At 49.6% G+C, this 25,106-nt stretch overlaps 1 protein-coding gene, 1 long non-coding RNA gene and 1 pseudogene across 3 annotated transcripts; 1 reads left to right on the top strand and 2 right to left on the bottom strand.

The window, feature by feature from the left end:
* Positions 1-5,244: 5,244 nt before the first annotated feature.
* Positions 5,245-9,219, bottom strand: LOC100594780 (breakpoint cluster region protein-like). The gene is made up of 5 exons (XM_003278353.4): positions 8,931-9,219; positions 7,741-7,875; positions 6,682-6,787; positions 6,053-6,215; positions 5,245-5,334 (listed from the first exon to the last, which is right to left on the bottom strand). Exons 1-5 carry the CDS (start codon positions 9,217-9,219, stop codon positions 5,245-5,247), a joined length of 783 nt encoding a protein of 260 aa, XP_003278401.3.
* Positions 9,220-14,368: 5,149 nt separating this feature from the next.
* LOC100584006 lies at positions 14,369-24,568 on the bottom strand (annotated as a pseudogene). The gene is made up of 4 exons (XR_004029252.1): positions 24,560-24,568; positions 24,093-24,157; positions 15,039-15,157; positions 14,369-14,737 (listed from the first exon to the last, which is right to left on the bottom strand). The product of XR_004029252.1 is annotated as a 40S ribosomal protein S10-like (transcript).
* Positions 15,794-21,123, top strand: LOC115834295. The gene is made up of 2 exons (XR_004029251.1): positions 15,794-15,960; positions 20,956-21,123. It is a non-coding gene; the product is annotated as an uncharacterized LOC115834295 (long non-coding RNA).
* Positions 24,569-25,106: the final 538 nt, after the last annotated feature.

Raw genomic sequence — 25,106 nt, 5'->3', positions numbered from 1 at the left:
GCCCCCAATGTGTTGGGATTACAGGCCTAAGGCACCGTGCATGGCCATATTTATTTATTTAATTATTTAGAGACAAGGTTTTACTCTGTCACCCAGGCTGGAGTGCAGTGGCGCCATCTCAGCTCACTGCAGCCTCCGCCTCGAGGTTTAAGGATTCTAATGCCTCAGCCTCCTGAGTAACTGGGACTACAGGTACGCACCACCACGCAGGGATAATTTTTTTTCTATTTTTTTGTAGAGACACAGTTTCACCACATTGTCCGGGCTGGTCTCGAACGCCTGACCTTAGGCGATCTGACAGCCTCGTCCTCTCAAAGTACTGCGATTACAGGCATGAGCCACCGCACCCGGTCCCTCACTACATTTAAATGATGCAGTGGCTCCCACCTGTAATCCTAGCACTTTGGGAGGCCAAGGCAGGTGGATCACCTGAGGTCAGGAGTTAGACACGAGCCTGGCCAACATGGGGAAACCCCGTCTCTAGTAAAAATACAAAAATTAGTCAGGCGTGGTTGTACAAGCCTGTAGTCCCAGCTATTTGGAAGGCTGAGGCAGAAGAATCACTTTAACCAGGAGGCAGAGGTTGCAGTGAGCCAATTTCATGCCACTGCTCTCCAGCTTGGGCGATAGAGTGAGACACCATCTCAAAAACAGAAAAAAATATGATGCCGGGGCGTCTCGGCCTGAATACCTGCACGAGCACAGTCATGTCCAGGCCAGGGCTGCCGGTCGAGGTCCAGCCCCATCTCTTCCAGCAGAAAGGGAGCAAGCTTACGGGGAGGCTGGGGGACAAGATCCAAGGATCTCAGCCTCTGCTCGTGGATCAGCTCTGACACCCGAGTGAGCTGGGGGTGCTCTGTGCACATTGGTTTCCCCAGCTGTCAAGTAAAGGGATTGGATGAGGAAGTCTTGTCGAGGTGGAATGATCTCAGATTTGGGGCAGCAGTGAATGATCCCGCTCCCTGGGCAACGTCAGTGGCCCGGCCTGGGCTGAACACAGCCCCAACACTCTGGAATGGGGATGAGGGGGCAGTCAGCTCTTGCTCCCAGTAAGAGAGATGCAATAGGGCTCTGTGGCTGAGCTGGGTGCCTTGCCTCACACCTGTAATCCCAACCTTTGAGAGGCTGAGGCAGGAGGATTGCTTGAGGCCGGGAATTTTGAGAATAGCCTGGACAACATAGCCAGACCCCATGTCTACAAAATAAGAATAAAACAGGTGCAATGGCACACAGCTATAGTCCAAGCTACTTGGCAGGCTGAGGCAGGAGGGTCCCTTGAGTCCGGGGATTGGAGGCTGCATTGAGCTATAATCGCACCACTGCACTCCAGCTTGGGTGACAAAGTGGGACCCTGTCTCTGAAAGAAAAAACAAATCAGTCTGTGAGCATGGGTTTGATTTTCAAACAGGACCCGGAGGGTAGGGACAGACAGTGCTGTCACCCTTAGGTGCTGAACACTCAGAAATGGGCCAGCGACAGCCCTTTCCTGCCCTGCAGACACCAGATTGGACAAAACAGCACGTGGCACTCGTAGCTCTTGCAGTGAGGGCAGAACCCAGTGTGAACCCTTCTGCCTGTGGGAGGGGCTGCTGAGGCCTGAGGAGAGGCCAGGGTGGAGGCTCGTCCCCTTGTCCAGCCCTTGGTGTGGTCTCCACCAGGTCCCCAGCCCACCAGTGCAGGGCGCCCCTGAGCCTGCTGCTGCCACGGGCCCTGTCTCTACCCAGGACGTCCCCACACCCTCCCAGTGTCAGGGAAATGATCATGGTGGCAGTGACACTCCGCAGGCAGGGCTGCTGAGAAAAGCTGAGAAGGGTCACACCGCAGGCAGGGGCCTGTGTGACAAGCCCCTCTCACCCCGAGAGAGCTGACCAGGCCGCTCACGAGCAGAGCCACATCCCGGGAGTCCGAGAAAGGTCCTGGCTGGGCTCAGCCACCTCATTGAGAAAGGCCACGGGCAGCCTTTGTCGTGTGAGCCTTGCTGTCCTAGGGAGGCTCAGGCTGACGGCTCATGTGGGCATTGCCGAGGGCAACCTGTGGCCCAGTGGATGTGGCCGGGTCTCCGCAAGCTGCATTCAAGTAGGACCCAGGGTTCGTGCCCATCTCCAGCCCAGGGCAGCTCCCCTGTAAGCTGGGTGAGCTACTGAAGCCAAGGCGGGAGGCAGCTGACAACACCCACGGCCCATGCGGAGGTGGTGGAAAGGCTGGACTCAGCAGAAACACCGAATCCCAGACCAGGCAGACACCACCCAAGACTGAGGGGCTCGTGCCAGAGCGGTGGCCACAGGTAAGAACCCGGGCCCAGGCTGTGTGTGGCGGGCATCCTCCATGTCCCAGGGCTCAGCACAGCAAAGGAAGACCAGCCGGGTCACGCTGGCGGCCATCTGTCCCTGTCCCACCTGCAGAGTCAGAACAGCCTCTCCAAGGTGGGGATCATCTCTCTCTGCCAAAGCAACAGCGGTCCCTGCCCCAACCAGACTACCCGACTCAGCAGAGTTACAGATGCTGCTCCAGCATCCTAACACTGCCCAGCTGGCGCCTGCCTGTGCTCACCCACACCTCCCAGGCCGGCCTTTCCTGCAGCCTTGGCTTGGCCACCGTGGCCTGATTGAGCACTGAGGCCCCCTGGGCACCGAGCCCCATCACTGCACCTGCCAATTCCAGCCCCACCCCACCGGCTCAGGGCTTCTTCCCAGTGGCGCTGATCATGAAATCAACATGCACGCAAGTCGTCTCAGGAAACTTTTCAATGAAAGTGTCAGCAGTTCTTTCCCTCATGGTGGTGTGTAGGTGGCTGAGCTCAGATTGCAGCTGCTAAGACACCAGCCACTTACCGAGAGAAAGCCAGGCTGCTTCAAACCCAGGGCCCGAGGCAAAAAAGCATCACTTCTGGTCGGGGAGTCTGGAAGCCATGCCTTGTGGGAGGTCACACTGGCATCTAGGCCTTTGCCTGCATTGCAGAAGGAGAGCCGGGTCCCCGTCCTGGAGAACGCCGCGTTCCCCAGCCCCGCACCGGCTTTGCCACCACACAGGCTTTCGAGCCAGGAGGCGGGTAAGACGTAGCTGTAGACCCAAAGCAACCATCAGGCCTGGGGCCCTGCGGGAGAGGAGCACTTTTAGAACATGGAAAAGTGTGGTCATCCCATCATTAGACAGCACACATCCTACGTAAATAAAAAGTCGTATGGGGAAGGAGGTTGGGGAGGGAACAAAAATTGGCACAGACATTGATAGACTGGTTTCCATTTCAAGGTAACAGATGCACATCATGAGACCAGAGGAGACTGAGACAAGGTCTGGATTTGGCTTTTCTAAGCAACATGTGTTCCTGCGCAGGGCTGGATGGTCGCTGAGACAGAGATGGAAGCCAGGACAGGGGAGGCCACCGGGCCCAGATAAGTACAGAGAGCAGAGGCTTCTGTTCTGTCCTCGCCACCCACGAGGGTGACACTGCTTGTAAATGGTGGCTGTGCTCTCCCAGCAAGAAAAAAGCACAACTAAATCCACACTGCACACAGATGCAGACAGAAAGCCTTCAAGTGGCTCTGTTTTCTGCTCCCTGCCTCGCCAGATCCATAAGCAGAGAGGAGTGTCAGGCGCATGGCCCGGCTGTCAGGCTCCCCAGTGAGCTGCGGGCTCAGCAGGAGCTGCCCACTGACACACAGGGGCACCCACTCCTCCCACCTTGGGAGCGGTCCCCAGAGTCGCACTGGGTGCTGGTGTCATCCAGGGACCCCACACACTTCCTTAAATGTGATCCTGCTCCCTCTGGGCAGCTGCATCCTCTCCTCTTGCAGGACCATCTGGAAACTTGGCTTTCAGTTTGCTCTCCCTTCTCTCCTCTGCCTGCCCCAAGCCCCTCTTTCTAAAAAAGTGATGCAATGTTCATGGGGTTATTTCTTGAAAACACTTGGCAGCCTCCATGCTTCTGTTTTCTTTAGCCAGGTGGTCAGGAGGGTTTACAAAGAATGCCTGGGCTCCCCCGCAGGTGCCGGCAGATGGGGTAGCAAATGGTCCTGTGCCTCCACCTGATCTGGGAGGGAGTCTCCCGTCTCTAGGCCTTGCCCCTTCCTAACCCTCCACGTATCCTGTTCCCCAGAGACCAGAACCCCCTCCTGAGAACAGTGAAGCCAGGCACTTAGAGGAAGAGCAAATGCTGCCAGGACACGGATTGTCCAGGGATTACATTCCAGCATCTTATTAGGTATCTGAATCTGTTAGGAAAAAAAATTAGAAACTACATATAAAACTTAAAAATATTCAAGTATCAAAAGGTTATTTAGGATGAAAGTTTTAAAACAAGTCATCAGCAAGCTGCTACCACCAGGTGGAGACTTTTACAAAAGTTGAGTGAGTCCACTGAGCTGAGAGGACAGAAATGAAGTCACCTGTGCTGGGGCAGGGGCAGGGACACTTGGGGCAGGGAGTGTGTGGGCAGAGAAGCCAGAGAAGTCCAGGCCTGTGGAAGCCAAATAGGAGAGCGTGGGCCGGAAGGGCGGTCAGGATCGGGGGACGAGGTAGCTCTCCCTGGAGAACGAACCCTGAAGTGCGTAGCCTGGGATTCCCTCCCTGGGGGTCCTGTCCCCCGACATTTCACGGGCCTCCTGGAGCTGCCTTCCAATGAGGACAAACGTGGCAACAAAAGACCCATTTCTGCACAAAAATCCTTCTGGAAAGAAAAAGAAGAAAGGCAAGAATGGAGTCCAAACGCTCCCCAGTGCTGACTAAGCCTCTCCAACCCTGTTCTAAGTGGAGTGTGGTTTCTAAGTCAGGGAAATGGAAGAGGCCCCACCCACACAGGCCATGGCCCCACAGGATGAAGCAGGAGCATTTATTCCAGATACAACAGTGAGGGAATCCGGTCACGTTCCCTTCTCCCCAGAGAGGGCGCATCTTGACACGTGATCCAGTAGAAATCTTTTAAACTCTGTTAAGTCCATAAAAACCACTCCTTTCACCCTGTCTCCCAGGGCCAGGCCTGGCCTCCGAGATGAACTGGCTTGGGGCGCCCTCGGGTGGCCACATAAAAAACCCACAGTCTGAGGCCAGCCTGGGGCTCTCAGACCTGGGCGGGATCTGCCCAGGCCACCTGTCCTGCTTTGGGCCGCTGTCTCTTGGCAGATGGCCTGACACTTGGGGACGTCCCAAGGATGCCTCAGAAAATCTTGACTCCCACTCTACAGATGGCCTTGATTAGACAGAGTTTTCCAGGCCATCTGTCCGCCTCCAGCAGATGGACTGGGACCTTTAGACATCGGTGGAGAACAGGATACTCTGTCTCTTGCTATCCGGGGCAGGGATGGCCTCCAGCCGCAGGAAGTACAGCAGCACCTGGACCTGCCCGGGCAGAGTGGGGAAGAGGAGAGTGGCTCAGAGAGGGGCTCACAGCTGCTGGTGGGGAGGTCTTTGGGGCCCAAGCCTCCAAGTCCACCTCAGGTGCTAGAAACCCCTGCTGGTGTCATGAATCCCTTACAGTGAGACGGGGGTAGGGTGGGGTCCTGACAAGGCATAACTTGTTGGGGGGGGGTGGTTGTTTATTTTAGAGATGCACAGGGCCTTGCTCTGTCCCCCAGGCTGGAGTACAGCGGCTCCATCATGGATCACTGCAGCCTCTAACTCCTGGGCTCAAGCAATCCTCCTGTGTCAGCCTCCCAGATACCTAGGATTACAGATGTGTGCCACGATGCCTGGCTAATTTTTCTTTGTATTTTTTCTAGAGACGGGGTTTGCTACATTGCCCAGACTGGTCTCAAACACCTGGGTTCGGTTGTCCTGCCTCGACCTCCCAAAGTGCTGGGATTACAGGCATGAGCCACCACACCCAAACACTTGGGGTGGTTTAAGCCCCCAGCAAGGTGCACCAGCAGGACCAGGAGGTGGCCTGGGCACCCCCTATCACTCCCATCCATGCAGACCTAGGCAAGTCCCTCTCTCTGAATCTCAGCCACCACCACATACGATGCAAGTAGGAAGATGGGCAGGACTGGGGGTGGGGCAGGCAGAGGCCATCTCCGTCAGGCTGGGGTGGCATGGGCTCGAGACTGTCTTCCCACACCTGGGACATGACCTCCAAGGACCAGCTGTCGGTCATGGTGATGGGCTGGCTGGGGTTGGCAGGGAGCTTGCTCTCCTTCTCGGAGGGCTGGAGCAGCGTGGGGCCAAAGACAGTGGCGAGGTTGTGCAGGGACATCTTATTGACTGCCTCCTTCTCTGCCACCCTGTAGAGGACTGAAGCAGAGGGTGCTGTTTCAACGCCACCACCAGGAGAGAGGCAGAGGGGCTGTGCTGTGCTGGAGTCCTCAGGGAGGGAGTGACCTCGACCCTGTCTGTGCTGCAAGCTGACTCCAGCCCTGGTACTTCTGGGTCCCAGTGGCCCAGGACAAGGGGCCAGCTCGGGGAGGTCTTCATGATGTGGTTGGGAGGGAAGAGGGGGATCCAAGTGCACTGCTGGCCATGGCCAAAGCTCTGAGATCTTTGTTAAGGCCACAGTGCAGAGGGAGGAGGGTGGCAAAGAGGAGAGGCAGGGGCGGGGGTGGCAGTGGCACTAGTCGCCAGAGGCAGTGAGAGATTGCAGACAGGGGTCAGGGGAAAAGGTCCTCGGTGTTGGGGGTCTGGTGGGAGCAGAGGGGCACCCCGCGGCATGGGGACTTGGAGCCCCAGGCAGCCACGGGAGAGCTGGGCTACCTTTCCAGGTGGTCTAGAAGGAAAAGGAAGGTGAGCAGGTTGGCCTCCGGCAGGGACAGCAGCACATTGAGCATGCAGCTCTTCTTTGCAACTGGGTCTGAAAGAGCTGCAGGAGGCGGTGGGTTACTCCTCCGGGTTACTCCTCCATGTTACAAAAAGCCAGAGACCTCTCCCGAGGTGGTCACATGGAGCGCCCGGGACATGAGTGCTTGCGCAGTTTAGGCTTGTCATCATCATCACACACAGCGCTGGCCACCAGTGAGGACCCTGTGAGGGGCACCTGTGTGGGGTGTGAACCACCTGAACGCCTTTCTCTACCTCGCAGGGGTCAGCAGCACCCGGCAAACAGCAGCAGGAGGAGCCGCTAGAGCAGCTGCTCATGGGCAGAGCTGCCCTTGGGCAGCTCCTGCCACCACCCCCTCCCCAGGGGAGCCCAAGGCAGGGGAGGCTCAGCATGGAATGAAACAGGGGAGTGAGGGACACAAGGAGGTGGGAAGTGGGAGGGTCCCAGCCCCACCAAGTACGCAGAGACCCGCTTGTCGTCCTGGACACCACAGGGGCACCTGGAGGCTGGGAGACCAGGTCCTCTGTGCATGGGCCTGGGAGAAAGACCTGCCCTAAGGGTGATGCAGAGGCTACAGGTGCTGCAGGCGCCAGCGCCCACTCTAGACATCAGCCTCCAGGTTGACTAAGGGTCAGGTCATGTTTGAAACCATGCTTGGCTGGACCAGGACCCATGGCAAGAGCACCTGGGCACCAGTGTTCAGCCCTGGTCTGCAGGAAGGACAGCAGACTTCAGGACCCCACAGCATGGCAGTGCTGACCATTTCACCCACTTGGCCTCCTTGAGAAATACGGATGGGGAGCCCTCTGGGGATGGGCAAGGCCTTCCAGGACAGGCTCAGTTCTGGTCCCCTGCTTTTTGAGGTTGGGTTAAAATGCCGACCATGGCAGAGGAGACACAGCTCAGGTTCCCACACCTCACTTTTCACAGCCTCCAAGGGCAGCAGTGCACGTGGAGGAGACGTCTCCCATGAGGCCAAGGCCTCTAGTGCTCACCGATGCCCTCTGCGAAGTTGGGGTAGAACTCATCAGTGAAGAGGGGCTCGGGCAGCTCACGGAAGTACAGCTTCAGCGTGCCTGCAATGGCGTTCACGTCCATCTCGCTCATCATCACCGACACGTCCTTGTTATCTGGAAAGAGCACGGAAATGCAGCAGCCTCCTTGAGGATCCCGAGTGAGTCACCCGCTATCCCTGCCTTGGCTAAAGCACCGTCCCTGCCACGCTGACCACTGTGCGGGTACCTCCCAGGCTTTGAGCAGCTCATCTGACTCCTCCCAAGAGCTGCACGTGGTTCTGTGTCTGCAGAGTTGATGGGGGTGCGTGGGCATTCCCATTCCTCTCCCCTGCTTGGCCCCATGTGATGGCCAGGAGGAGGCCAGTGTGGCAGGACACAGTGCCTGCATGGGGATTGGGTGGCTCTGCCGTGTACATAGCAACCACCCCTGCACCAGTGTCTTCTGATAGCAGGAAGGCCATGGGAGAATCTGATTGGTTTCAGTGTTTGAACCTGTGTCTTCCTTTGGACCCAATTGGCCATTGGTGCTTACATCCTCACCACAGGCCAGGTCCATTCTGGGCCCCCAGAGGGAGCTGAAACTACCACAGGGCCCTCCCAGGGATGCTGGGCATTCTAGGGGTCCTGGTCAGGGTGGGTGGTGTGTGCTGCAAAGAAGGGTCTGCAGGCACAAAATCCCGTTGCTTCGAAGATACTGGAAAGGACCCTCTGGGGTCTCAGTGCCCTCCCCTGGCATTTGAGGCAGGTCCGGGTCCTTCAAAGCCTGTGAGGGTTGATGAGATGGAGGCGGAGATGCTGCAGCCCCGGCCTGAGCTGAATTTCATCAGTGCCCTCTGCCCGCCGCATCCTCACACAGGGCAGTGGACAGACTGCACCGAGTCCTGGGCTTCCACCTCCTGTCCACCCCCACGGCAGGAAGGCCAAGGCCCCACAGAAGCCCCTGGTCCACCCCACCAAGTGGCATGAGTGGGTACGATGGTGTAAAAACTGACTTCTATAGAAGCTGTTTGTACAACTCTTGTTTTCTCTTTTTTAAAAATAATAACACAGTAAATGAAGAAAAGACAGAGAGAAGGATGTGACATGCCTGGGCCATGGAGCACTCTGAGATCTCATCGCGGACACCACTGCCCACACCTCCATCCCGCCCTGCGCAGGCCGACACTCACTGACGTTGAAGGCTGCCTTCAGTGCCTGGATGTCTGCGGCCACTCCAGACACGTGGTAGATGCCCACCTCCTCCATCCCTCGGTGCTTGATCTCCTCCACACCCTGGCACCTGATGTAGGGCACCTTGGACCTCTCTCTCCTGCGGGAGGAGGGAATGTTCTCAGTGTCCTGACAGCCCTGCTTGGGCCATAACACAGGAGAGCTGCTCCCTATCTGCACACCCAGAGGCGGGATGAGGATGGTGACGAAGGTACCCAGGTCTGGGGCTGCACTTAGAGCCTTCTGCATGCCTGTCCTCCCTCTGCAAGCTCTGTCCTCATTGCATGTACTTTCTCAGGAACCTTTCAAGCGGCCAGAATCCCTGCAAATCACACATGATCTTTGCGGGAAGGTCAGGAGGCCTGTCTAAGTAAAGTCAGCACAGGAAGGGCATCTGACAGATTCCAGGCCTGGGGTTAGCAGCCTGTGCCCCCAGCTGGGAGATCAGACCCGGTGTTGGTCCTGCCACCCACGTGCTGTGTGAGAGGAGAATCCCCGACCCCTGCCCTGGGCCTGGGCCTTAACACACATCCGAGGAATGAATGAAGGGTTGCCTCAGCACCAGTGCTCCAAGTCCTGCGATGCTAAGTGCTTTTCTCCTCTGAGTCTTAGCAATGGACAATTCCAATACCACCACACAGGACACTAGAGTAAGAATACTTCAAAGTTAGAACACAGTGCTGTGCAGAGGCCTTAACTTTAGTTCTGTTTTGCAACTGGATCTAGGAGCACATCAAAGCTGCTTCTCAAGCCACCCTCATTAGCAGGGCTTATTTGGGGGAGCTGTTGATGGAGTCCTCGCTGCTCATGCCCAGAGCCCTCCCAGAGTGCTATGCAAGTGGCTGCCGTGCAGTTGGGGGTGAGGTGTGGTGTTCAGACACAGATAGGAGTCCAGGGTATGACTGATGGATGCCCCGGCCCATGTGACCAGCAAGGTCGGGGCCTAGCCAGATTCCATCCTGGGGAAGCAAATGAATTCTCAGAGGAAGTGATCTGTGTCTGCATGAACTGCTCTGAAACCAACAAACAGGCTTCTCTTGGCAACTGACTCGTGACAAAGGGTTCAAGGTCGTTTGAAAAAAAAAAGGGAGCGGGGAGGCAGTGGGTCCTGGAAAAGTAAATTGTTTATTTTACAATAAGAAATTGATTACATTTTTTTTTTTTTTTACAATGGTGGAAAATTAGAAGTGATTGTGAAAATGATGTCTACCCGCCTTGCTGATGAGTAGGATGTGATTTGGCTCTTTAGGAAACTGAATTTGCAGAACTTAAGAATATTGATTTATAAAGGGCATGGCCATTGACCCAGTCCATCTTATGCAAATCTGGATGCCATAAATAATATTTAAAAATGAAAGTATTGGGGTGGAGGTTGCAGTGAGCGGAGATTGTGCCACTACACTCCAGCCTGGTTGACAGAGTGAGACTCTGTCTCAAAACAAAAACAAACAAACAAAAAAGAAGGTGAAGCCATTCCCAACATTGCTCATCAAATTATGACCATAAATTTCTAGGATCAGACTAACGGCTAAAGAGACTGACCCATCAACACCAGGCAGAGAATAAAGCAGATTTTTTTTTTGTTTTAGAGAGCCTCTAGGAACTTGAATAATGCATATGCCACACTCTTAAGACCCGATGGGTCTTAATCAGGGATGTTCATTAAAATGCTGGAAAACTGTAAAGACTTCTAGGTCCCATCCAAGGAGATTTTGCTTCTGATTGACTGGATAGTGGCCTGGCCATTGGTATTTTGAAAAATCCCTCCAAGTGATTCTTTTACATCCCAGATAGAAAACCCTAAATTAAAGGTGAAAAAACCAGACACCAAGACGCATTTAAATAAATGTCAACTTTAACTCCACAAAGAATCTGGTTGCGTGTGGACAGAAAGAGAAGGAAAGAGGGCCCTATATCTGGATAACTTAGAAATGTGCTTCCCCTAGCAAGATATCTACCAAAATTAAAACCATATTTGAGGATACTGGCGCTGCGAGCAATATATAAATGATGCATCTAACGTCATTTAATATGATCATATTTTTAAAAATGAGTTTGGCGTTTTCCAGCTGTTAGTTTTTCCAAATATCAATATAGAAATTAGTCTTCTGCAGCTGCAGAGGCAATTCAGTTTCCAGCTTGCTTGCATGTGGCCTAGAGCCAACGTGGCCCAGGGCATCTCTGATCCACCCCTCCCCACAACCACCAAAGCCAGAGACAACCAAATGCCTTGGACCACCTGGTGAGAGAGGTAGCTGCATGGCAGTAAGAGTCCTGCTCTGAAGTGACAAGAGCCTTAAGGCCTAGTTTTGACTTACTGCTAACTTGCTGACACTGCACACTTGCTGAGTGATCTCGGGTGAATCCTTTCACTTCTCTGATGTTCACTATGAAATGAGAGGTCAATGGTCAAACTTAAACACCTTCAGAGATTGGGTAATATCAGTGAGTAAAATGGACCAGGCACAGCACAAAGTGGAATGGTGCAGACTGTGGCAAGTTGAGAACTTATGCCTCTGTAAAGGGGGCAGCCACCACTCAGTTACTGCAGATTACTCTATCTTTGCTGAGGACAGTTGCACAGGTAGTGCACTGCAGAAGAGTAACACCTTAGAGGGGGTGTCATTTGCATCATAGATGCAAAATTCACAGGTGAAGACTCATGTAGTTTGTCCCTAAAGTTTTGCTTTGATTTGCAGATATTTATCCATGGCAGTTTCCTGAAAGATGTCTATAGAAGGTTTTGAGGAATGGGCACCTTTTAATTTGCTACTAAACTAAACCCCAAGGGCCCATTATATGCCAGCGCGGTCCTAGAGATTCCACACTCATTCAGTTCCTTTTCATCATAGGAAGTGGGCATTATAATATCAGGTCCACTGTAAGAGGTGGAGGCTGGGCATGGTGGCTCATGCCTGTAATCCCAGCACTTTGGGAGGCCTACCTGTGCAGATCACGGGAGCCCAAGAGTTTGAGACCAGCCTGGGCAACACGGTGAAACTCTGCCTTTACAATACATAAAAAAAGTTAGCCGGGCTTGGTGGCATATCCCTGTAGTCCCAGCTATTCAGGAGGCTGAGGTGGGAGGATCGCTTGAGCCTGGGAGGTCAAGCCTGCAGTGAGCCCAGATTGCACAACTATACTCCAGCTTAGGCCACAGAGCAAGACCTTGTCTCAAAAAATAAAATAAAATAATAAAAAGAAAGAAAGAGAAAAGAACAAATCAATAGGTACAATAAAGTAACATTTGTATAAAAAAAGCAAAAGAACATTTGTTTATTTGGATATTTGTTTATATTCATAAACTACCTCTAGAAAGATACCAAGAAACTGAATCTGTTTGGTTGCATCTGAGAAACTACAGGAATAGGGACGGGGTTGAGATGGTGCCTTCTGAATTTTGAAATATACAAATGTATTGTCTATTTAGAAATAAATGGGCCAGGCGTGGTGGCTAGGCCTGGTGCGGTGGCTCTCACCTGTAATCCTAGCACTTTGGGAGGCCAAGACTGGCAGATCACTTGAGGTCAGGAGTTTGAGACCAGCGTGGCCAACATGGTGAAACTCCATCTTTACTAAAAATATGAAAATGGCCAGGTGCTGTGGCTCACCCTTGTAATCCCAGCACTTTGGGAGGCTGAGGCGGGCGGATCACCTGAGGTCAGGAGTTCGGGAACAGCGTGACCAACATGGAGAAACCCCATCTCTACTAAAAATATAAAATTAGCCTGGTATAGTGGCACATGCCTGTAATCCCAGCCACTCAGGAGGCTGAGGCAGGAGAACTGCTTGAACCCGGGAGATGGAGGTAGTCCTGAGCCAAGATTGCGCCATTGTACTCCAGCCTGGGCAACAACAGCGAAACTTTGTCTCACAAAAAGAAACAACAACAACAACAACAACAAAAAACCACACACAAAAATAGCTGGGGGTGCTGGTGGGTGCCTATAATCCCATCTACTCAGGAGGCTGAGGCAGGAGAATTGCTTGAACCTGAGAGGCGGAGGTCACGGTGAGCCAAGATCAGGCCACTGCACTCCAGCCTGGGCAATAGAGTAAGACTCCATCTCTAAATAAATATATTAAATAAATAAATAAATAAATAAATAAATAATATTAAGACAAAAATCATAAGGACATTACATAAACCACGTTATGCCAGTGATTTTTTAAAATATCAAAACAGGCAGTTTTATAGAAAAATATAACTCCAGGCCAGGTGGGGTGGCTAATGCTTGTAATCCCAGCACTTTGGGAGGCCGAGGTTGGCAGATCACCTGACCTCAGGAGTTCAAGACCAGCCTGGCCAACATAGTAAAACCCCAACTCTACTAAAAATACAAAAATTAGCTGGGCGTGGTGGCACATGCTTGTAACCCCAGCTACGCGGGAGGCTGAGGCGGGAGAATCACTTGAACCTGGGAGGCAGAGGTTGCAGTGAGCCAGGATCGCGTGACTGCAACAGAGAAACTCTGTCTCAAAAGAAAAATATAACTGCATAAAAATGAAGTGGGGAGAAACAGAAAAGTTTGTCTAGATCTAGAACCATTAAAGGAATTGAATGTTTATTTTAAAATCTGTATCCCATCCCCTCAGAAATCTCACAAAAAGACAAAACCAAAGAAAAGCACCTGGCCCAGATGATTTTATAGACAGTAAACATTAAAAAGAACATAAAGTTTTTATCTTCTACATAATTTTTTAAAATTAATTAATTAATTTATTTTTGAGGGAAGTCTGGCTTTGTAGCCCAGACTGGAGTGCAGCGGCGTGATCTCCGCTCAGTGCAACCTCCGCCTCCCAGGTTCAAGCAATTCTCCTGCCTCAGCCTCCAGAGTAGCTGGGATTACAGGTGCGCCCGGCTAATTTTTTGTATTTTAATAGAGATGGGATTTCACCATGCTGGCCAGGCTGTTCTTGAACTCCCGACCTCAGGTAGTCCACCCGCCTCGGCCTCCCCAAGTGCTAGTTTTACAAGTGTAAGCCACAGTGCCCAGCCTACATAATCTTTCAGAAAAAGAAGCAAATGGAATTCTTCCCAACTCATTGTGAATTTAGTATAGGCTTAAAACCAAACCAGACATAAATAGTACAAGGAGGCAAAAGTATAGACTAACTTCTTATGGACATATATGCAAAAATGCTAAATAAAATATTAGCAAATAATCCAGCAATGGATTAAACATGTATCACGACCAAGTTGGGGTTTTCCTAGGAAACTAAGATGATGTAATAAAAGATAAAACTATTAAAGTAGTACAAACTATCAAAGGAAAAAACCTGTATGATCATTGCAACGGGTTCATTTGCGACATAATACAATTTTTTTCTTTTTTCTTTTTTTTTTTAAGTCTTTTTGGCTGTAAGTTTATTCAATGCAAAATAATCCTCTCCAGTTTTACTGAGGTGGCTGACGGCGTCCACGACCAAATCCGCCTCTAAACTGGAATTCGGTTGCTGACCCAGCCCCAGCCTCGGCTTTCTTGTCGGCACCAGGGGGCACAGCACTCCCTCTGTAGGTATCTCTGTCGGCTTCCCCTCTTGTGAGTCTTGCAGGTCGCTCACCCTCCAGAACTTTAGACCCAGGCCTGCCAGTCCCTGGACGGCTGCGGCGTAGGGTGGGAGGCACAATCTCCAGGGGCAGATGAAGGTAATCACGGAGATACTGGATACCCTCATTGGTAAGGTACCAGTAGAAATGTCTCCAGGCAAACTGTTCCTTCACGTAGTAGCCTCGGGACCACATGACGTGAAGGTTGGGCACATTCTTTTTTTTTTTTTGAGCCGAGTCTCACTCTGTCTCCCAGGCTGGAGTGCAGGGGCGCGATCTCAGCTCACTGCAACCTCCGCCCCCTGGGTTCAAGCAATTCTCCTGCCTCGGCCTCCCGACTAGTTGGGATTACAGGTGTCTGCCACCGCGCCCGGCTAATATTTTTGTATTTTTAGTAGACACGGGGTTTCACCATCTTGGCCAGGCTGGTCTTGAACTCCTGACCTCGTGATCCGCCCGCCTCGGCCTCCCAAAGTGCTGGGATTACAGGCGTGAGCCACCGCACCCGGCCGGGCACATTCTTGTCTGCCAGCTCCAGGTGCTTAGGCATGTGGACATCCTTCTTGACCACCGTGACTTCCTCTTTAAAAAGGAGTTTCATAAATGGCAATCCGGTTCTTCTTAGGCATCAGCGTTCTGGGGAGGAGCAGCCACTAAGGCGGCAGGGTGGCCCGGATGGGGGCCGATGGAACTCGAACTCCACCAGAATTTCTTTAATATTATATATATACATACATATATATGTAAATATGTGTGTGTGTATATATACATATATATATATATGTTGCTCGCTTATTTTTTTGCCTGTTCCCTTATGTACCGGGAGTGCCAGGAGGACAGGGCTTTGTGTTTTCCTCACCACTGTCTGCACTTGATCTTAGCCAAAAGGCCGAGAAGCGATCCTCACCACTGTCCGGCTCATGCATAGCACAGTCCTTGGCACACGGTAAACACATTGAGGAGAACCTCTGGGACTAGCGGACTCTGAGCATCATTCCGGTGGGCCCAGTGGGGCCTCTGAATGGATCCGCCTTGCCAGGCTCCAGCCCAAGACCTGACGCATGCGCACCGGCTGGCCGGCTACTTTTTTTCTTGACCGGCCAAGTGGCAGGGCGCCTGCGCGACCCAGTGCCGAGACGGACGCCAGCTGGAGACGGGGTCAGGGGAGGGGATGGTGGTGGTGGACAGCGGCGCCTGCGCAGTGAAGGAATGTAGGCGGGGCCTCCACAGCGCCTGCGCAGACGGCTGCAGCCCTGCTGGGCGCGAAGGAGCTGGCCAAGGGCGGGGGCCACAGGGAGGCAGGGCGGGCCCCGCAAGCGGCGCCGCGGGGTTGGCTGCTTCCCTGAGGCCGGACTCAACGGGTCTCGGCTGAACCACCGGGTGAGCTCACCGCCCAGCCCCAACCAGGAGATTGCGAGGGAGCGATGCGGTGCCGCGCGGTAAGAGTTACGGCTGGGTTCCCGCAGTGTTCGCTGGGGGGTTGGTTTATCGCCTCAGCGCCGCCCGCGCGACCGCGCCCGGACGTCCGCGCAGACCCCGGGAGGCCCAGCGCCTGCGCCGTCCCTGCTCCTGGGCCCCTCCAGTGTGTCCCGCGCCTGCGCCTTTCCCTTCCCGCGCGGTCCTCGTTCTGGGCTTCGGGGCTCCTGGGACAACCCGCAGGCTTCGCCGCCGAGACCCACGGGCTTGCGTCCCTTGGTGTTGGGGTTCAGCTGGTTCTGGGACCCCGCTTGCGGCTTGTCTGTGTGCAGACAGGCCGGGTGCGACCCTCGTGCTTGCCTTTCCGGCGTTCCGGGAGAGGCTGGGGCTGCCGCCCCATCGCCCGGGTCCCTTTCCTGGGGCGGGGACAGCGTTGTTTAGTGGCCCGGAGGGCGCAGCGCGGAGGAGCAGGGGCCAACGGGCGGTGGACCCCAGGCCTGCTGCTGGTGCTGCTTCTGCTGTGGCCGGCGCCCCAGGCCGACGGATCGTCCTTTCTTCTTGAGACGTGGTTAGTTGCATCAGGTTGCAGTGAGCCAAGTTCGCGCCACTGTACTCCAGCCTGGGCGACAGAGCCAGGCTCCGTCTCAAAAAAACAAAAACCAGACATAGTAAGGCCGAGCGCCCTGGCTGATGCCTGTAATCTCAGTAGTTTGGGAGGCCGAGGCGGGCGGATCACCTGAGGTCAGGAGTTTGATACCAGCCTGGCCAACATAGTGAAACCCCGTCTCTACAAAAAATATAAAAATTAGCCCCGGGCGTGGTGGCACACGCTTGTGATCCCAGCGGCTCGGGAGGCCGAGGCAGGAGAATTGCTTAGGAGGCGGAGGGTGCAGTGAACCAAGGTCTCGCCACTGCTGTCCTGGGCCTGGGCCACAGAATGAGACTCTGTCTCAAAAAAACAAACAAAAAACAGCCATTACAATATACAAGTATGTTATAAAATAACCAAACCAATATAGAAGGGTATATAGTGAAAGGACAAGTATTGTTGTGGGTAAAATTGTTTCTATGAATAAATGGCTGGTCCAGTATTTTTTTCCTCCATAGAAACACCTTTTCTCCTTTGATTTAGTGTACACCACACAGAGTCGCTTAGCCGACTCAGTGTGGCTTTTTAGATAGCTGGAGAATGCTTCCTAATGTTTGCAGGTGTGTAGGGGTTTTCTTGACATTTTCAGTAAGAAAGTGAATGTTGTGCCATAGGAAAGCTTTCTCACTGGTGCCCGTTGGTAGCCAACCAAATAACGTGAGTGTCAAGTACAGTATCTAGTGAGTGGAGAATAAGTGTAATAATTACAATTACAGTTGTAGTTAAAGCGAAGTTTGTATCAAAATTTCTGTTTCAAAGGTGAACTTTTAGGGGGTGTATCTGCGGTGTTTCCTCCTCAGATGCGATTTCTCTGAAGCAGTGGTTCTCTATAACTGACTTGACACACAGTGCATCTGATATTTCAAATGACTTAAGTGATAGTATCAAAATTGCTATCGTATACATATTTAAATCACATGACTAACCTGTGTGTGGTATTATGCAAACTGCTCAGCTCAGTAAGGGAACAGAAATAAGAAAAAAAGGACAATATTGGGAGTCTTTTATATAATTCAGTTTATTCGATTGAAGGACTATCCTTTCTTTAAAAAAGGTCTGCTTTCTTGGTGTTAAAATAAAGCGTCTTTTATGAAATGATGGTGATAGTAAATGGTGATATATGGTAAACGTAAATAGTAAATACAAGGGTAGTTATTGTGATTTTTAAAAATAAAGAGAGCCGAGAATCTCTTGTTTTGCTGCTGTTGTTAGGGAGTTGAGGAAAAAGTTCCTGGGGCTTTTGCTGTTAAGAAGATTCAAATATAGAATATTTCTTAAGAGCGAATATGAGTTTATTTCAAGGTCATTTGTCACAGTCTACTGAGAAATCCACTGAGAAAGCTGTTAAATTTGCCTGATATTAAAGATGTTCCTATTCTGATCATTGTTAAATCTTTTCTTATTAGATATAAAATGTCAGGAGATATTTTGTTTTGAGACAGAGTTTCGCTCTTGTTGCCCAGGCTGGAGTCTATTGGCATGATCTCGGCTCACCGCAACCTCCGCCTCCCGGATTCAAGCGATTCTCCTGCCTCCGCCTCCCAAGTAGCTGGGATTACAGGCATGTGCCACCACCCCTGGCTGATTTTGTATTTGTAGTAGAGACAGGGTTTCTCCATGTTGGTCAGGCTGGTCTGGAACTCCCGACCTCAGGTGATCCGCCTGCCTTGGCCTCCCAAAGTGCTGGGATCACAGGCACTGGCCACCTCACCCGGCCCCAGGAGATTTTTTTGTGTTGTGGTGTGCCAACAAAATAAGCCTAGGCAGGGAAATTCTTTCTGGTGGTTGGAATTGTCAGTACTGAATAGACTAGCTGCGAGGTAAAGAACCCCCATGGGGTTTTCTGTCAGCTCAGAAATCATTGTGACCTCAGCCTTTTGCTGTGAAATAACATGACCATTAAGAAAGTAGCCTTAAACAATGTATTTTGGGTATGTTGAGGGGGAGGGACAATTATGATCTGTTCCAAAGTGAACATAACAGATGATCCCTGTCTGTGAAGCCTTTAAAATTTATAGTGCTCTTCTTCTGTTAATCTCAAATAAGATTTAGAGTTACTGTGACATACTCTTAAAACCTGCAGTGTGTATCAAAAGGCTTGTTTTTAAAGCATCTTGAAATGAAATTAATAATGTAATATCTACTTCTTCAGAATAGTAGTTTTTACATTCTGAAGACTGACTGACTGCTCTCAGCCACTTCTGAGTTTTCTATTTTCAAAGAATAATTTGGTAATTCCGTAAAGGAAATCTGTAAATAAGAGAAAAGAGTGAATATCTTTTAACCGTGTTTTTCCTGATCTTTTCCAACATCTTCATTGTGGTTCTGTCCTTTATTTTTTGGTTAAATCCAGAGGTTTACTTCTGCCTGTATCTTTCCAAACTATTAATCTGTTCACAATCACTCTCCCATTTAAACCCTTCAACGGCCCCACTACCTTCGTAATAAGGTCTCCTTAGCTTGGTATCCACAACACTTCAATACTGGGCTTTGACCCCTGTTCTCCTACCCCACCTCTGTTTAGGTGCTTCACTGAGCTGCACCGAACAGCTCTCGGCCCCTTGAAACCTCTGCAGTCTCGTCTCCCTCTGCTGGAATATTCTTCTCTCACTTCATCTGATCATTGCCTTCAAAACTCAGCTCATTTTCTTATTTCCTTGCCCTTTTCATGTCCCTTGTTTTGCTCCGATTAAATTAATGTTCCAAACTCAAAAGAAAAACAACTCAGCTCAGGGATCACCTTGCCTGGAAGGCTTCCCTAGTCCTCCTGCCTCCTGCAGACTTATCTGGCACCCTGTGCATTTGGGATTTGGCACACCGTGTCTCGTCTGCGGCCTCCACTGGATGATGAGACTGTAAGTGTGAGGCTTGACTGAAAGTTGTTGACTCTGCTGGGGTGCTGGTACAGTGCTGGGCACGGTAGCGTTACAGAGGAAGTGAGCCACTTAGTTTCTGCCCTTAGGAGCTTTTATTCTAGTTGCACTTGACCCTGCCAGCTGTGAGACACCTCCTAGTAGAGCATAGCGACTTTCAAAGTCTGTTTAATTGTATCTTAGTGTCTGATTCCAGTTTTATTTCTTGAAGGAGGGGAGTGTCTCTAATGTCTTATTTTGGCACCCAGAGACCAGGTAGGCATCATTTTTGTCCCAAATTGTGGAAGGAATGTACATTTGGCACAGATTACTTCCCTTTTTTCTCTTGTACACCTTTCACCTTTTTTTTTTTTTTTTTTTTTGAGTTTGATGTGTTTGGACAGTAAGGGTTTAAGAGATTAAGATTAAATTTCAACTTTGTCTGTTGTGCATATAGCCTAAGGAAAACAAAAAGTTAAAGAGGAAAAATACATTGTCTCTAAAAAGAAGACTCATTATTCAACTTTTTTTATTTTTAATTGTTTTCAGAGACTGGGTCTCACCCTATCACCCAGGCTGGAGTGGTGATCACAGCTCACCGTAGCCTTGAACTCCTGGGTTTAAGGGTTCCTCTTGCCTTAGTCTTCTCACTAGCTGAGACTGCAGGCCCGCGCCAGCACACCTGGCTAATTTTACAAAAATTGTTTTGGAGAGACGTGGTCTTGCCATCTTGCCTAGGCTGGTGTGGAACTCCTGGGTTCAAGCAAACCTCCCGCCTTGGCCACCCTAAGTGTTGGGATTACAGGCGTGACCCATTGTGCCCAGCCTAAACTTTTTTTTTTAAATGCTGAGCTGTACACAAAAGAAAGTAAAGGTCTTGGTCAAGCCTAGGAAAGAAGTATGCAAAGAAACTGGTGGCAGGCTGGATGTGGGCATATTTCAGGGCTTTGGGAGGTGAAGAGGAGAGGATTGCTTGAGGCCGAGAGTTCGAGACCAGCCTGGGCAACATAACGAGACCCTGTCTGTACAAATAAACATTTTATAATTAGCCAGGTGTATGTGCCCTAGAACTTAAAGTATAATAAAAAAATAAAATAAAATCAGCCAGGTGTGGTAGTGCACACCTGTAGTCTCAGCTACTTGAGAGGCTGAGGCAGGGGGATCTCCTGAGTCCAGGTGTTTGAGGCTGCAGTGAGCTAGGATCACACCACTGTTCTCCAGCCTGGGCTACAAAGCGAGACTCTGTCTCTAAAGAAAAACATACTGGTGGCATTGTCAAGATTTGTCAAGAAATAGCCATTATACTGGGCCCAGTGGTGCGCACCTGTAGTGCCAGCTTTTCAGGAGGCTGAAGTGGGAGAATCTCTTGAGCCTAGGAGTTTGAGTTCAGCTTGGGCAGCATTGCAAGAGCCCAGTCTCAAAAATATTAGGTCAATAAGATTTATTTTAATTAAGCAAGAAAAAGAAGTATCTGCTAAAATTTAAAGCTATTCTTATTCTTTCTCTGTCTCTTCTAGTGTTCTTGGGGAAGATCCCGACTAAGCCATTTTCCAGTGGCACCTCTTCCACCATGAGTTCCTGAGGCAGTCTGATGGGGCTACTTTATTCCAGAACAATCACAGTGAGACCTTTTCTCCCGATAAATGCTGCTTTTCTCTGCTTAATATATTCTCTTGCTTACAAAACACTGGTGTCTCCTTATCATGGTTTGGTTCTACCCCACTGGGCCCAAGAATTCTTGCCCAGGAGCAATTGAATTTTCTTCTTGCATGCTTTTTAAAACTTTGGTGGGGTAGAGCCAATTTTAAATCTTCTGATCCATTTTTTCATTGTTTTTCTCTCCCTTCTGCATTTTCTGCAGACTCCGTTGAATCCTTGCAGTTACTTAGGTTTGCTTCGTCTCCCCCATTACAAACTACTTGCTGGATTTTTCAACCCTAGTTCCCTCATTTTTGTGATTTATGCTCATTTCTTTGTACACTTAGTCTTGCTCCATCTCCTAACTCATGGCCTCTGGCCCTGGATTATTGTTTCCGTCTTTTAGTTTTTGTCTTCTTCTACCTCAACACTTACCTTCCTCTCCCAGTGTGTACCCTATCACCAAGGTTGTCATTAACCTTTCATATTATTCCTCATTATCCATGTATTCATTTGCAAATAAGCATATGTTAACAAAATAACAGGTTTATGGAGATAAAATTTACATACCTTAAAGTTCAGGCTTTTAAAATGTACCTTTCAAGTGGTTTTTGGTATATTCACAAAGTTATGCATTGATCACCACTATCTGATTCCATAATATGTTCAATACCTCAAAAAGAAGTCTGTACTCATTAGTAGTCATTTCACATTCACCACTCCCTCTGGCTCTGGGCAGTCACTGATCTTTGTGTCTCTATGGATTTGCCTATTCTAGGTATTTTATGTAAATGGAATCATACAACATGTGACCTTTTGTTTGGCTTTTTTCATTTAGCAAAATGTTATCAAGGTCTATCCCTGTTGTAGCATGTATTAGTACTTCATTTCTTATATGTCTGAATGATAGTTCATACCTTATTTGTTCATCGGTTGATGAACATTTGCGTTTTTGCCACTTTGGGCTATCGTGAATAATGCTACTGTGAACAAGTGTGTACAAGTTCCTCTGCAAATTTTTGTGTGGACATAACCCTTTCAGTTACCTTAGGTATATATGTAGGAGTTGAATCGCTGGGTCGTGTAGTAGCTATGTTAAACATTTTGAGAAACTGCTAAAATGTTTTCCAGAGCTCTACCATTTTACATTCTGTGTATGAGGATTCCACGTTCTCCACTTCCTCACCAGTGTATGGATTTTGGGGTGTACTTTTTAAAAAATGGGATTAGGCTGGGCACAGTGGGTCACACCTGTAATCCCAACACTTTGGGAAGCTGAGTTGGGAGGATCACTTGAGCCCAGTAGTTTGAGACCAGCCTGGGCAACATAGGGAGACCCTGTCTCTACAAAAAATAATTTAAAATAAATTAGCTGGGCATTGTGGCACACACCTATAGTCCCAGCTACATGGGAGGCTGAGGTGGAAGGATTCCCTGAGCCCAGCAGTTTGAGGTGGCAGTGAGCCATGATGGCAGCACTATACTGTAGCCTGGGCGTCAGAGCAAGCCTCTGTTTCAGGGAAGAAAAAAAAAGTGGGATCATATTTTTGACACTTTTCTTCTTGTTTTCTTAACTTCATACTTCTGGAAATTCCATTAAATTAGCTGGTACCACTCTAACTCACTGTGTTTCATGGCTTCATAGTAATATTGCATAATATAAATATACCATTCATTCGTCAAAGTTCGCAGATATTGACTGTTAGGTGCCAGGCACTGCTCTTAAGTATTGAACAAAAACACACAACAACTTTTGCATTCTTTAGAGTTTATTTTCCAATGGAGGGGGTGGAGGGAGGTAAGAATTTAGGAAATAAATTAATTACATATATAGCATAGGGTTTCACCAGTGAGTGCAGCTTGAATCATTGGCGGCTTTCTTAGTAGTATACAGTACTAAAGACGAAATTACTCTAAATGGTGTTACTTAAATTACTGTAATAGGTATTACTATTACTCACTTTGCAGGTGAAAGTGGAAACAGCATCATAAAATGAAAAATAGGAAACAGCTGGTTAATGTGGATCTGGAGTTTTTCTAGGACGTAAACTGATGAGCTAGGAAAGTAAATATATGAGTCGTTGGTAGCAAAGTTTGTACATTTATAAATTTTATCCAAATCCTCTTAATCTAGTGATGAATACACTCTTCACAAAAGGATGAGGGAGGTATATGTGTATGTGTTGAAAGGTTCCGAAGGATGCAACTGAGAGTACTTTGGGGGACATGGCAAAACTTCCAGGCCCATTCAAGAGTCTTGTTTTCTCAGACATAAAAGTCTGAGCTTTTATGTATTTATTATATTGCCCTATTAATTATTGAGATTGTGCCTTACAGTAAAACCTGCTTTAAATTGTTGACGCTATAATTTAAAATAATCTGGGTCTCCTAGAGTGGTTAAGCCTGGAAGAAAAGGTTGTCCTTCCTGCCAGGGCAGATTGTATATAGATATGCAACCTGGTTGTGCCTGTGCTAACCCCTACTCTGTTGGGCCTAGAAGTACGCAGTTAAACGTTTCTGTTCTGATTTCTTAAAAAATGTTTGACTTTGTTTACTTTTATTTTAATTTAGAGACAAGGTTTCACTATTTTGTACAGGCTGGTCTCGAATTCCTGGGCTCAAGTGATCCCCTTGCCTCAGCCTCCCAAATGCCGGGATTACAGGCATGAGCCACTGCACCTGGCCTTAACTTTGAAATGAAGTTAGAAATGTACATTTTATTATTTTTTTTATTATTTTAGAAACAGGTCTTGCTCTGTTGCCCAGGTTGGAGGGCAACAATGGTGCAATCACAGCTCACTGCAGCCTCCACCTCCTGGGCTCAAGTGATTTTCCTGCCTCAGCATCCTGAGTAGTTAGGACTACAGGTACTCGTCACCACAGCTAATTTTTATTTCTGTAGAGACAGGGTCTCACTATGTTGCCCAAACTGATCTCGCACTCCTGGGCTCGAGTGATTCTCCTGTCTCAGTCTCCTAAAGTGCTAGGATTATATGTGTAAGCCACTGTGCCCAGCCTAGAAATGCACGTTTTAGACACACATTTACTCAACTTTCCTCTTGCCTGCCCAGGACTATCCAACTGTAGTTTTGTGCCTCAGAGTCCTTTCACATGTTCTGCTTTTACTGGGAACTCGTAGGCAGTAAGATCAAATGCTGACCTTTGAGGCATCTATGCACTTCCAAAACCTGCTTCGTCTCTCATTTGCCACTTTATTTATTTATGTTTTGAGATGGAGTCTCACTCTGTTGCCCAGGCTGGAGTGCAGTGACACGATCTCAGCTCACTGCAGGCTCCGCCTCCTAGGTTCAAGTGATTCACCTGCCTCAGCCTCCTGAGTAGCTAGGATCACAGGCAAGCGCCACCACACCCAGCTAATTTTTATATTTTTAGTAGAGATGGGGGTTTCACCATGTTGACCAGGCTGGTTTCGAACTTCTAACTTTGGCCTCCCAAAGTGCTGAGATTACAGGCCAGAGCCACCATGACCATCCTCATTTGCCACTTTAAATTTTAGGAGATGAAAAAGTTAAGTATCCCCAAAAGCTCAGAGTTTCCTATTTGGGACTTCAGTTACAGAGATTCATTTTTTTGTTTCCAGGCTGGGCGCACTGGCTCACACCTGTAATCCCAGCACTTTGGGAGGCCAAGGAGGGAGGATTGCTTGAGCCCAGGAGTTCAAGACCATCTCGGGCAACATGGCGAGACCTTGTCTCTACTGAAAATAAAATAAAAAAAAAATTAGGCATGGTGGCGCTCCCCTAACTAGTCAAGTGATTACACTTTTGTTTTGTTTTTTTTTTTAGAGACAGGATCTCCCTCTGTCACCCAGGCTGGAGTGTGGTGCCGCAGTCAGCTCACTGCATCCTCGAACTTGTGGGCTCAAGTGATCCTGCCTCAGCCTTCTGAGTAGCTGGGACTACAGACACACTCCACCACGCCTGGGTAATTGTTTTTAGTTTTGTAGAGATGAGGTCTCCTTGTGTTGCCCGGAATGGTCTTGAACTCCTCGCCTCAAGCAATCCTCCCA

This window comes from Nomascus leucogenys, unplaced genomic scaffold (assembly GCF_006542625.1).
Source record: "Nomascus leucogenys isolate Asia unplaced genomic scaffold, Asia_NLE_v1 000717F_115961_qpd_obj, whole genome shotgun sequence".
In the NCBI taxonomy this organism is placed as follows: Eukaryota; Metazoa; Chordata; class Mammalia; order Primates; family Hylobatidae; genus Nomascus; species Nomascus leucogenys.
Note: the sequence above shows the minus strand (reverse complement) of the source record. Positions and strands in the feature narration are given on the sequence as shown.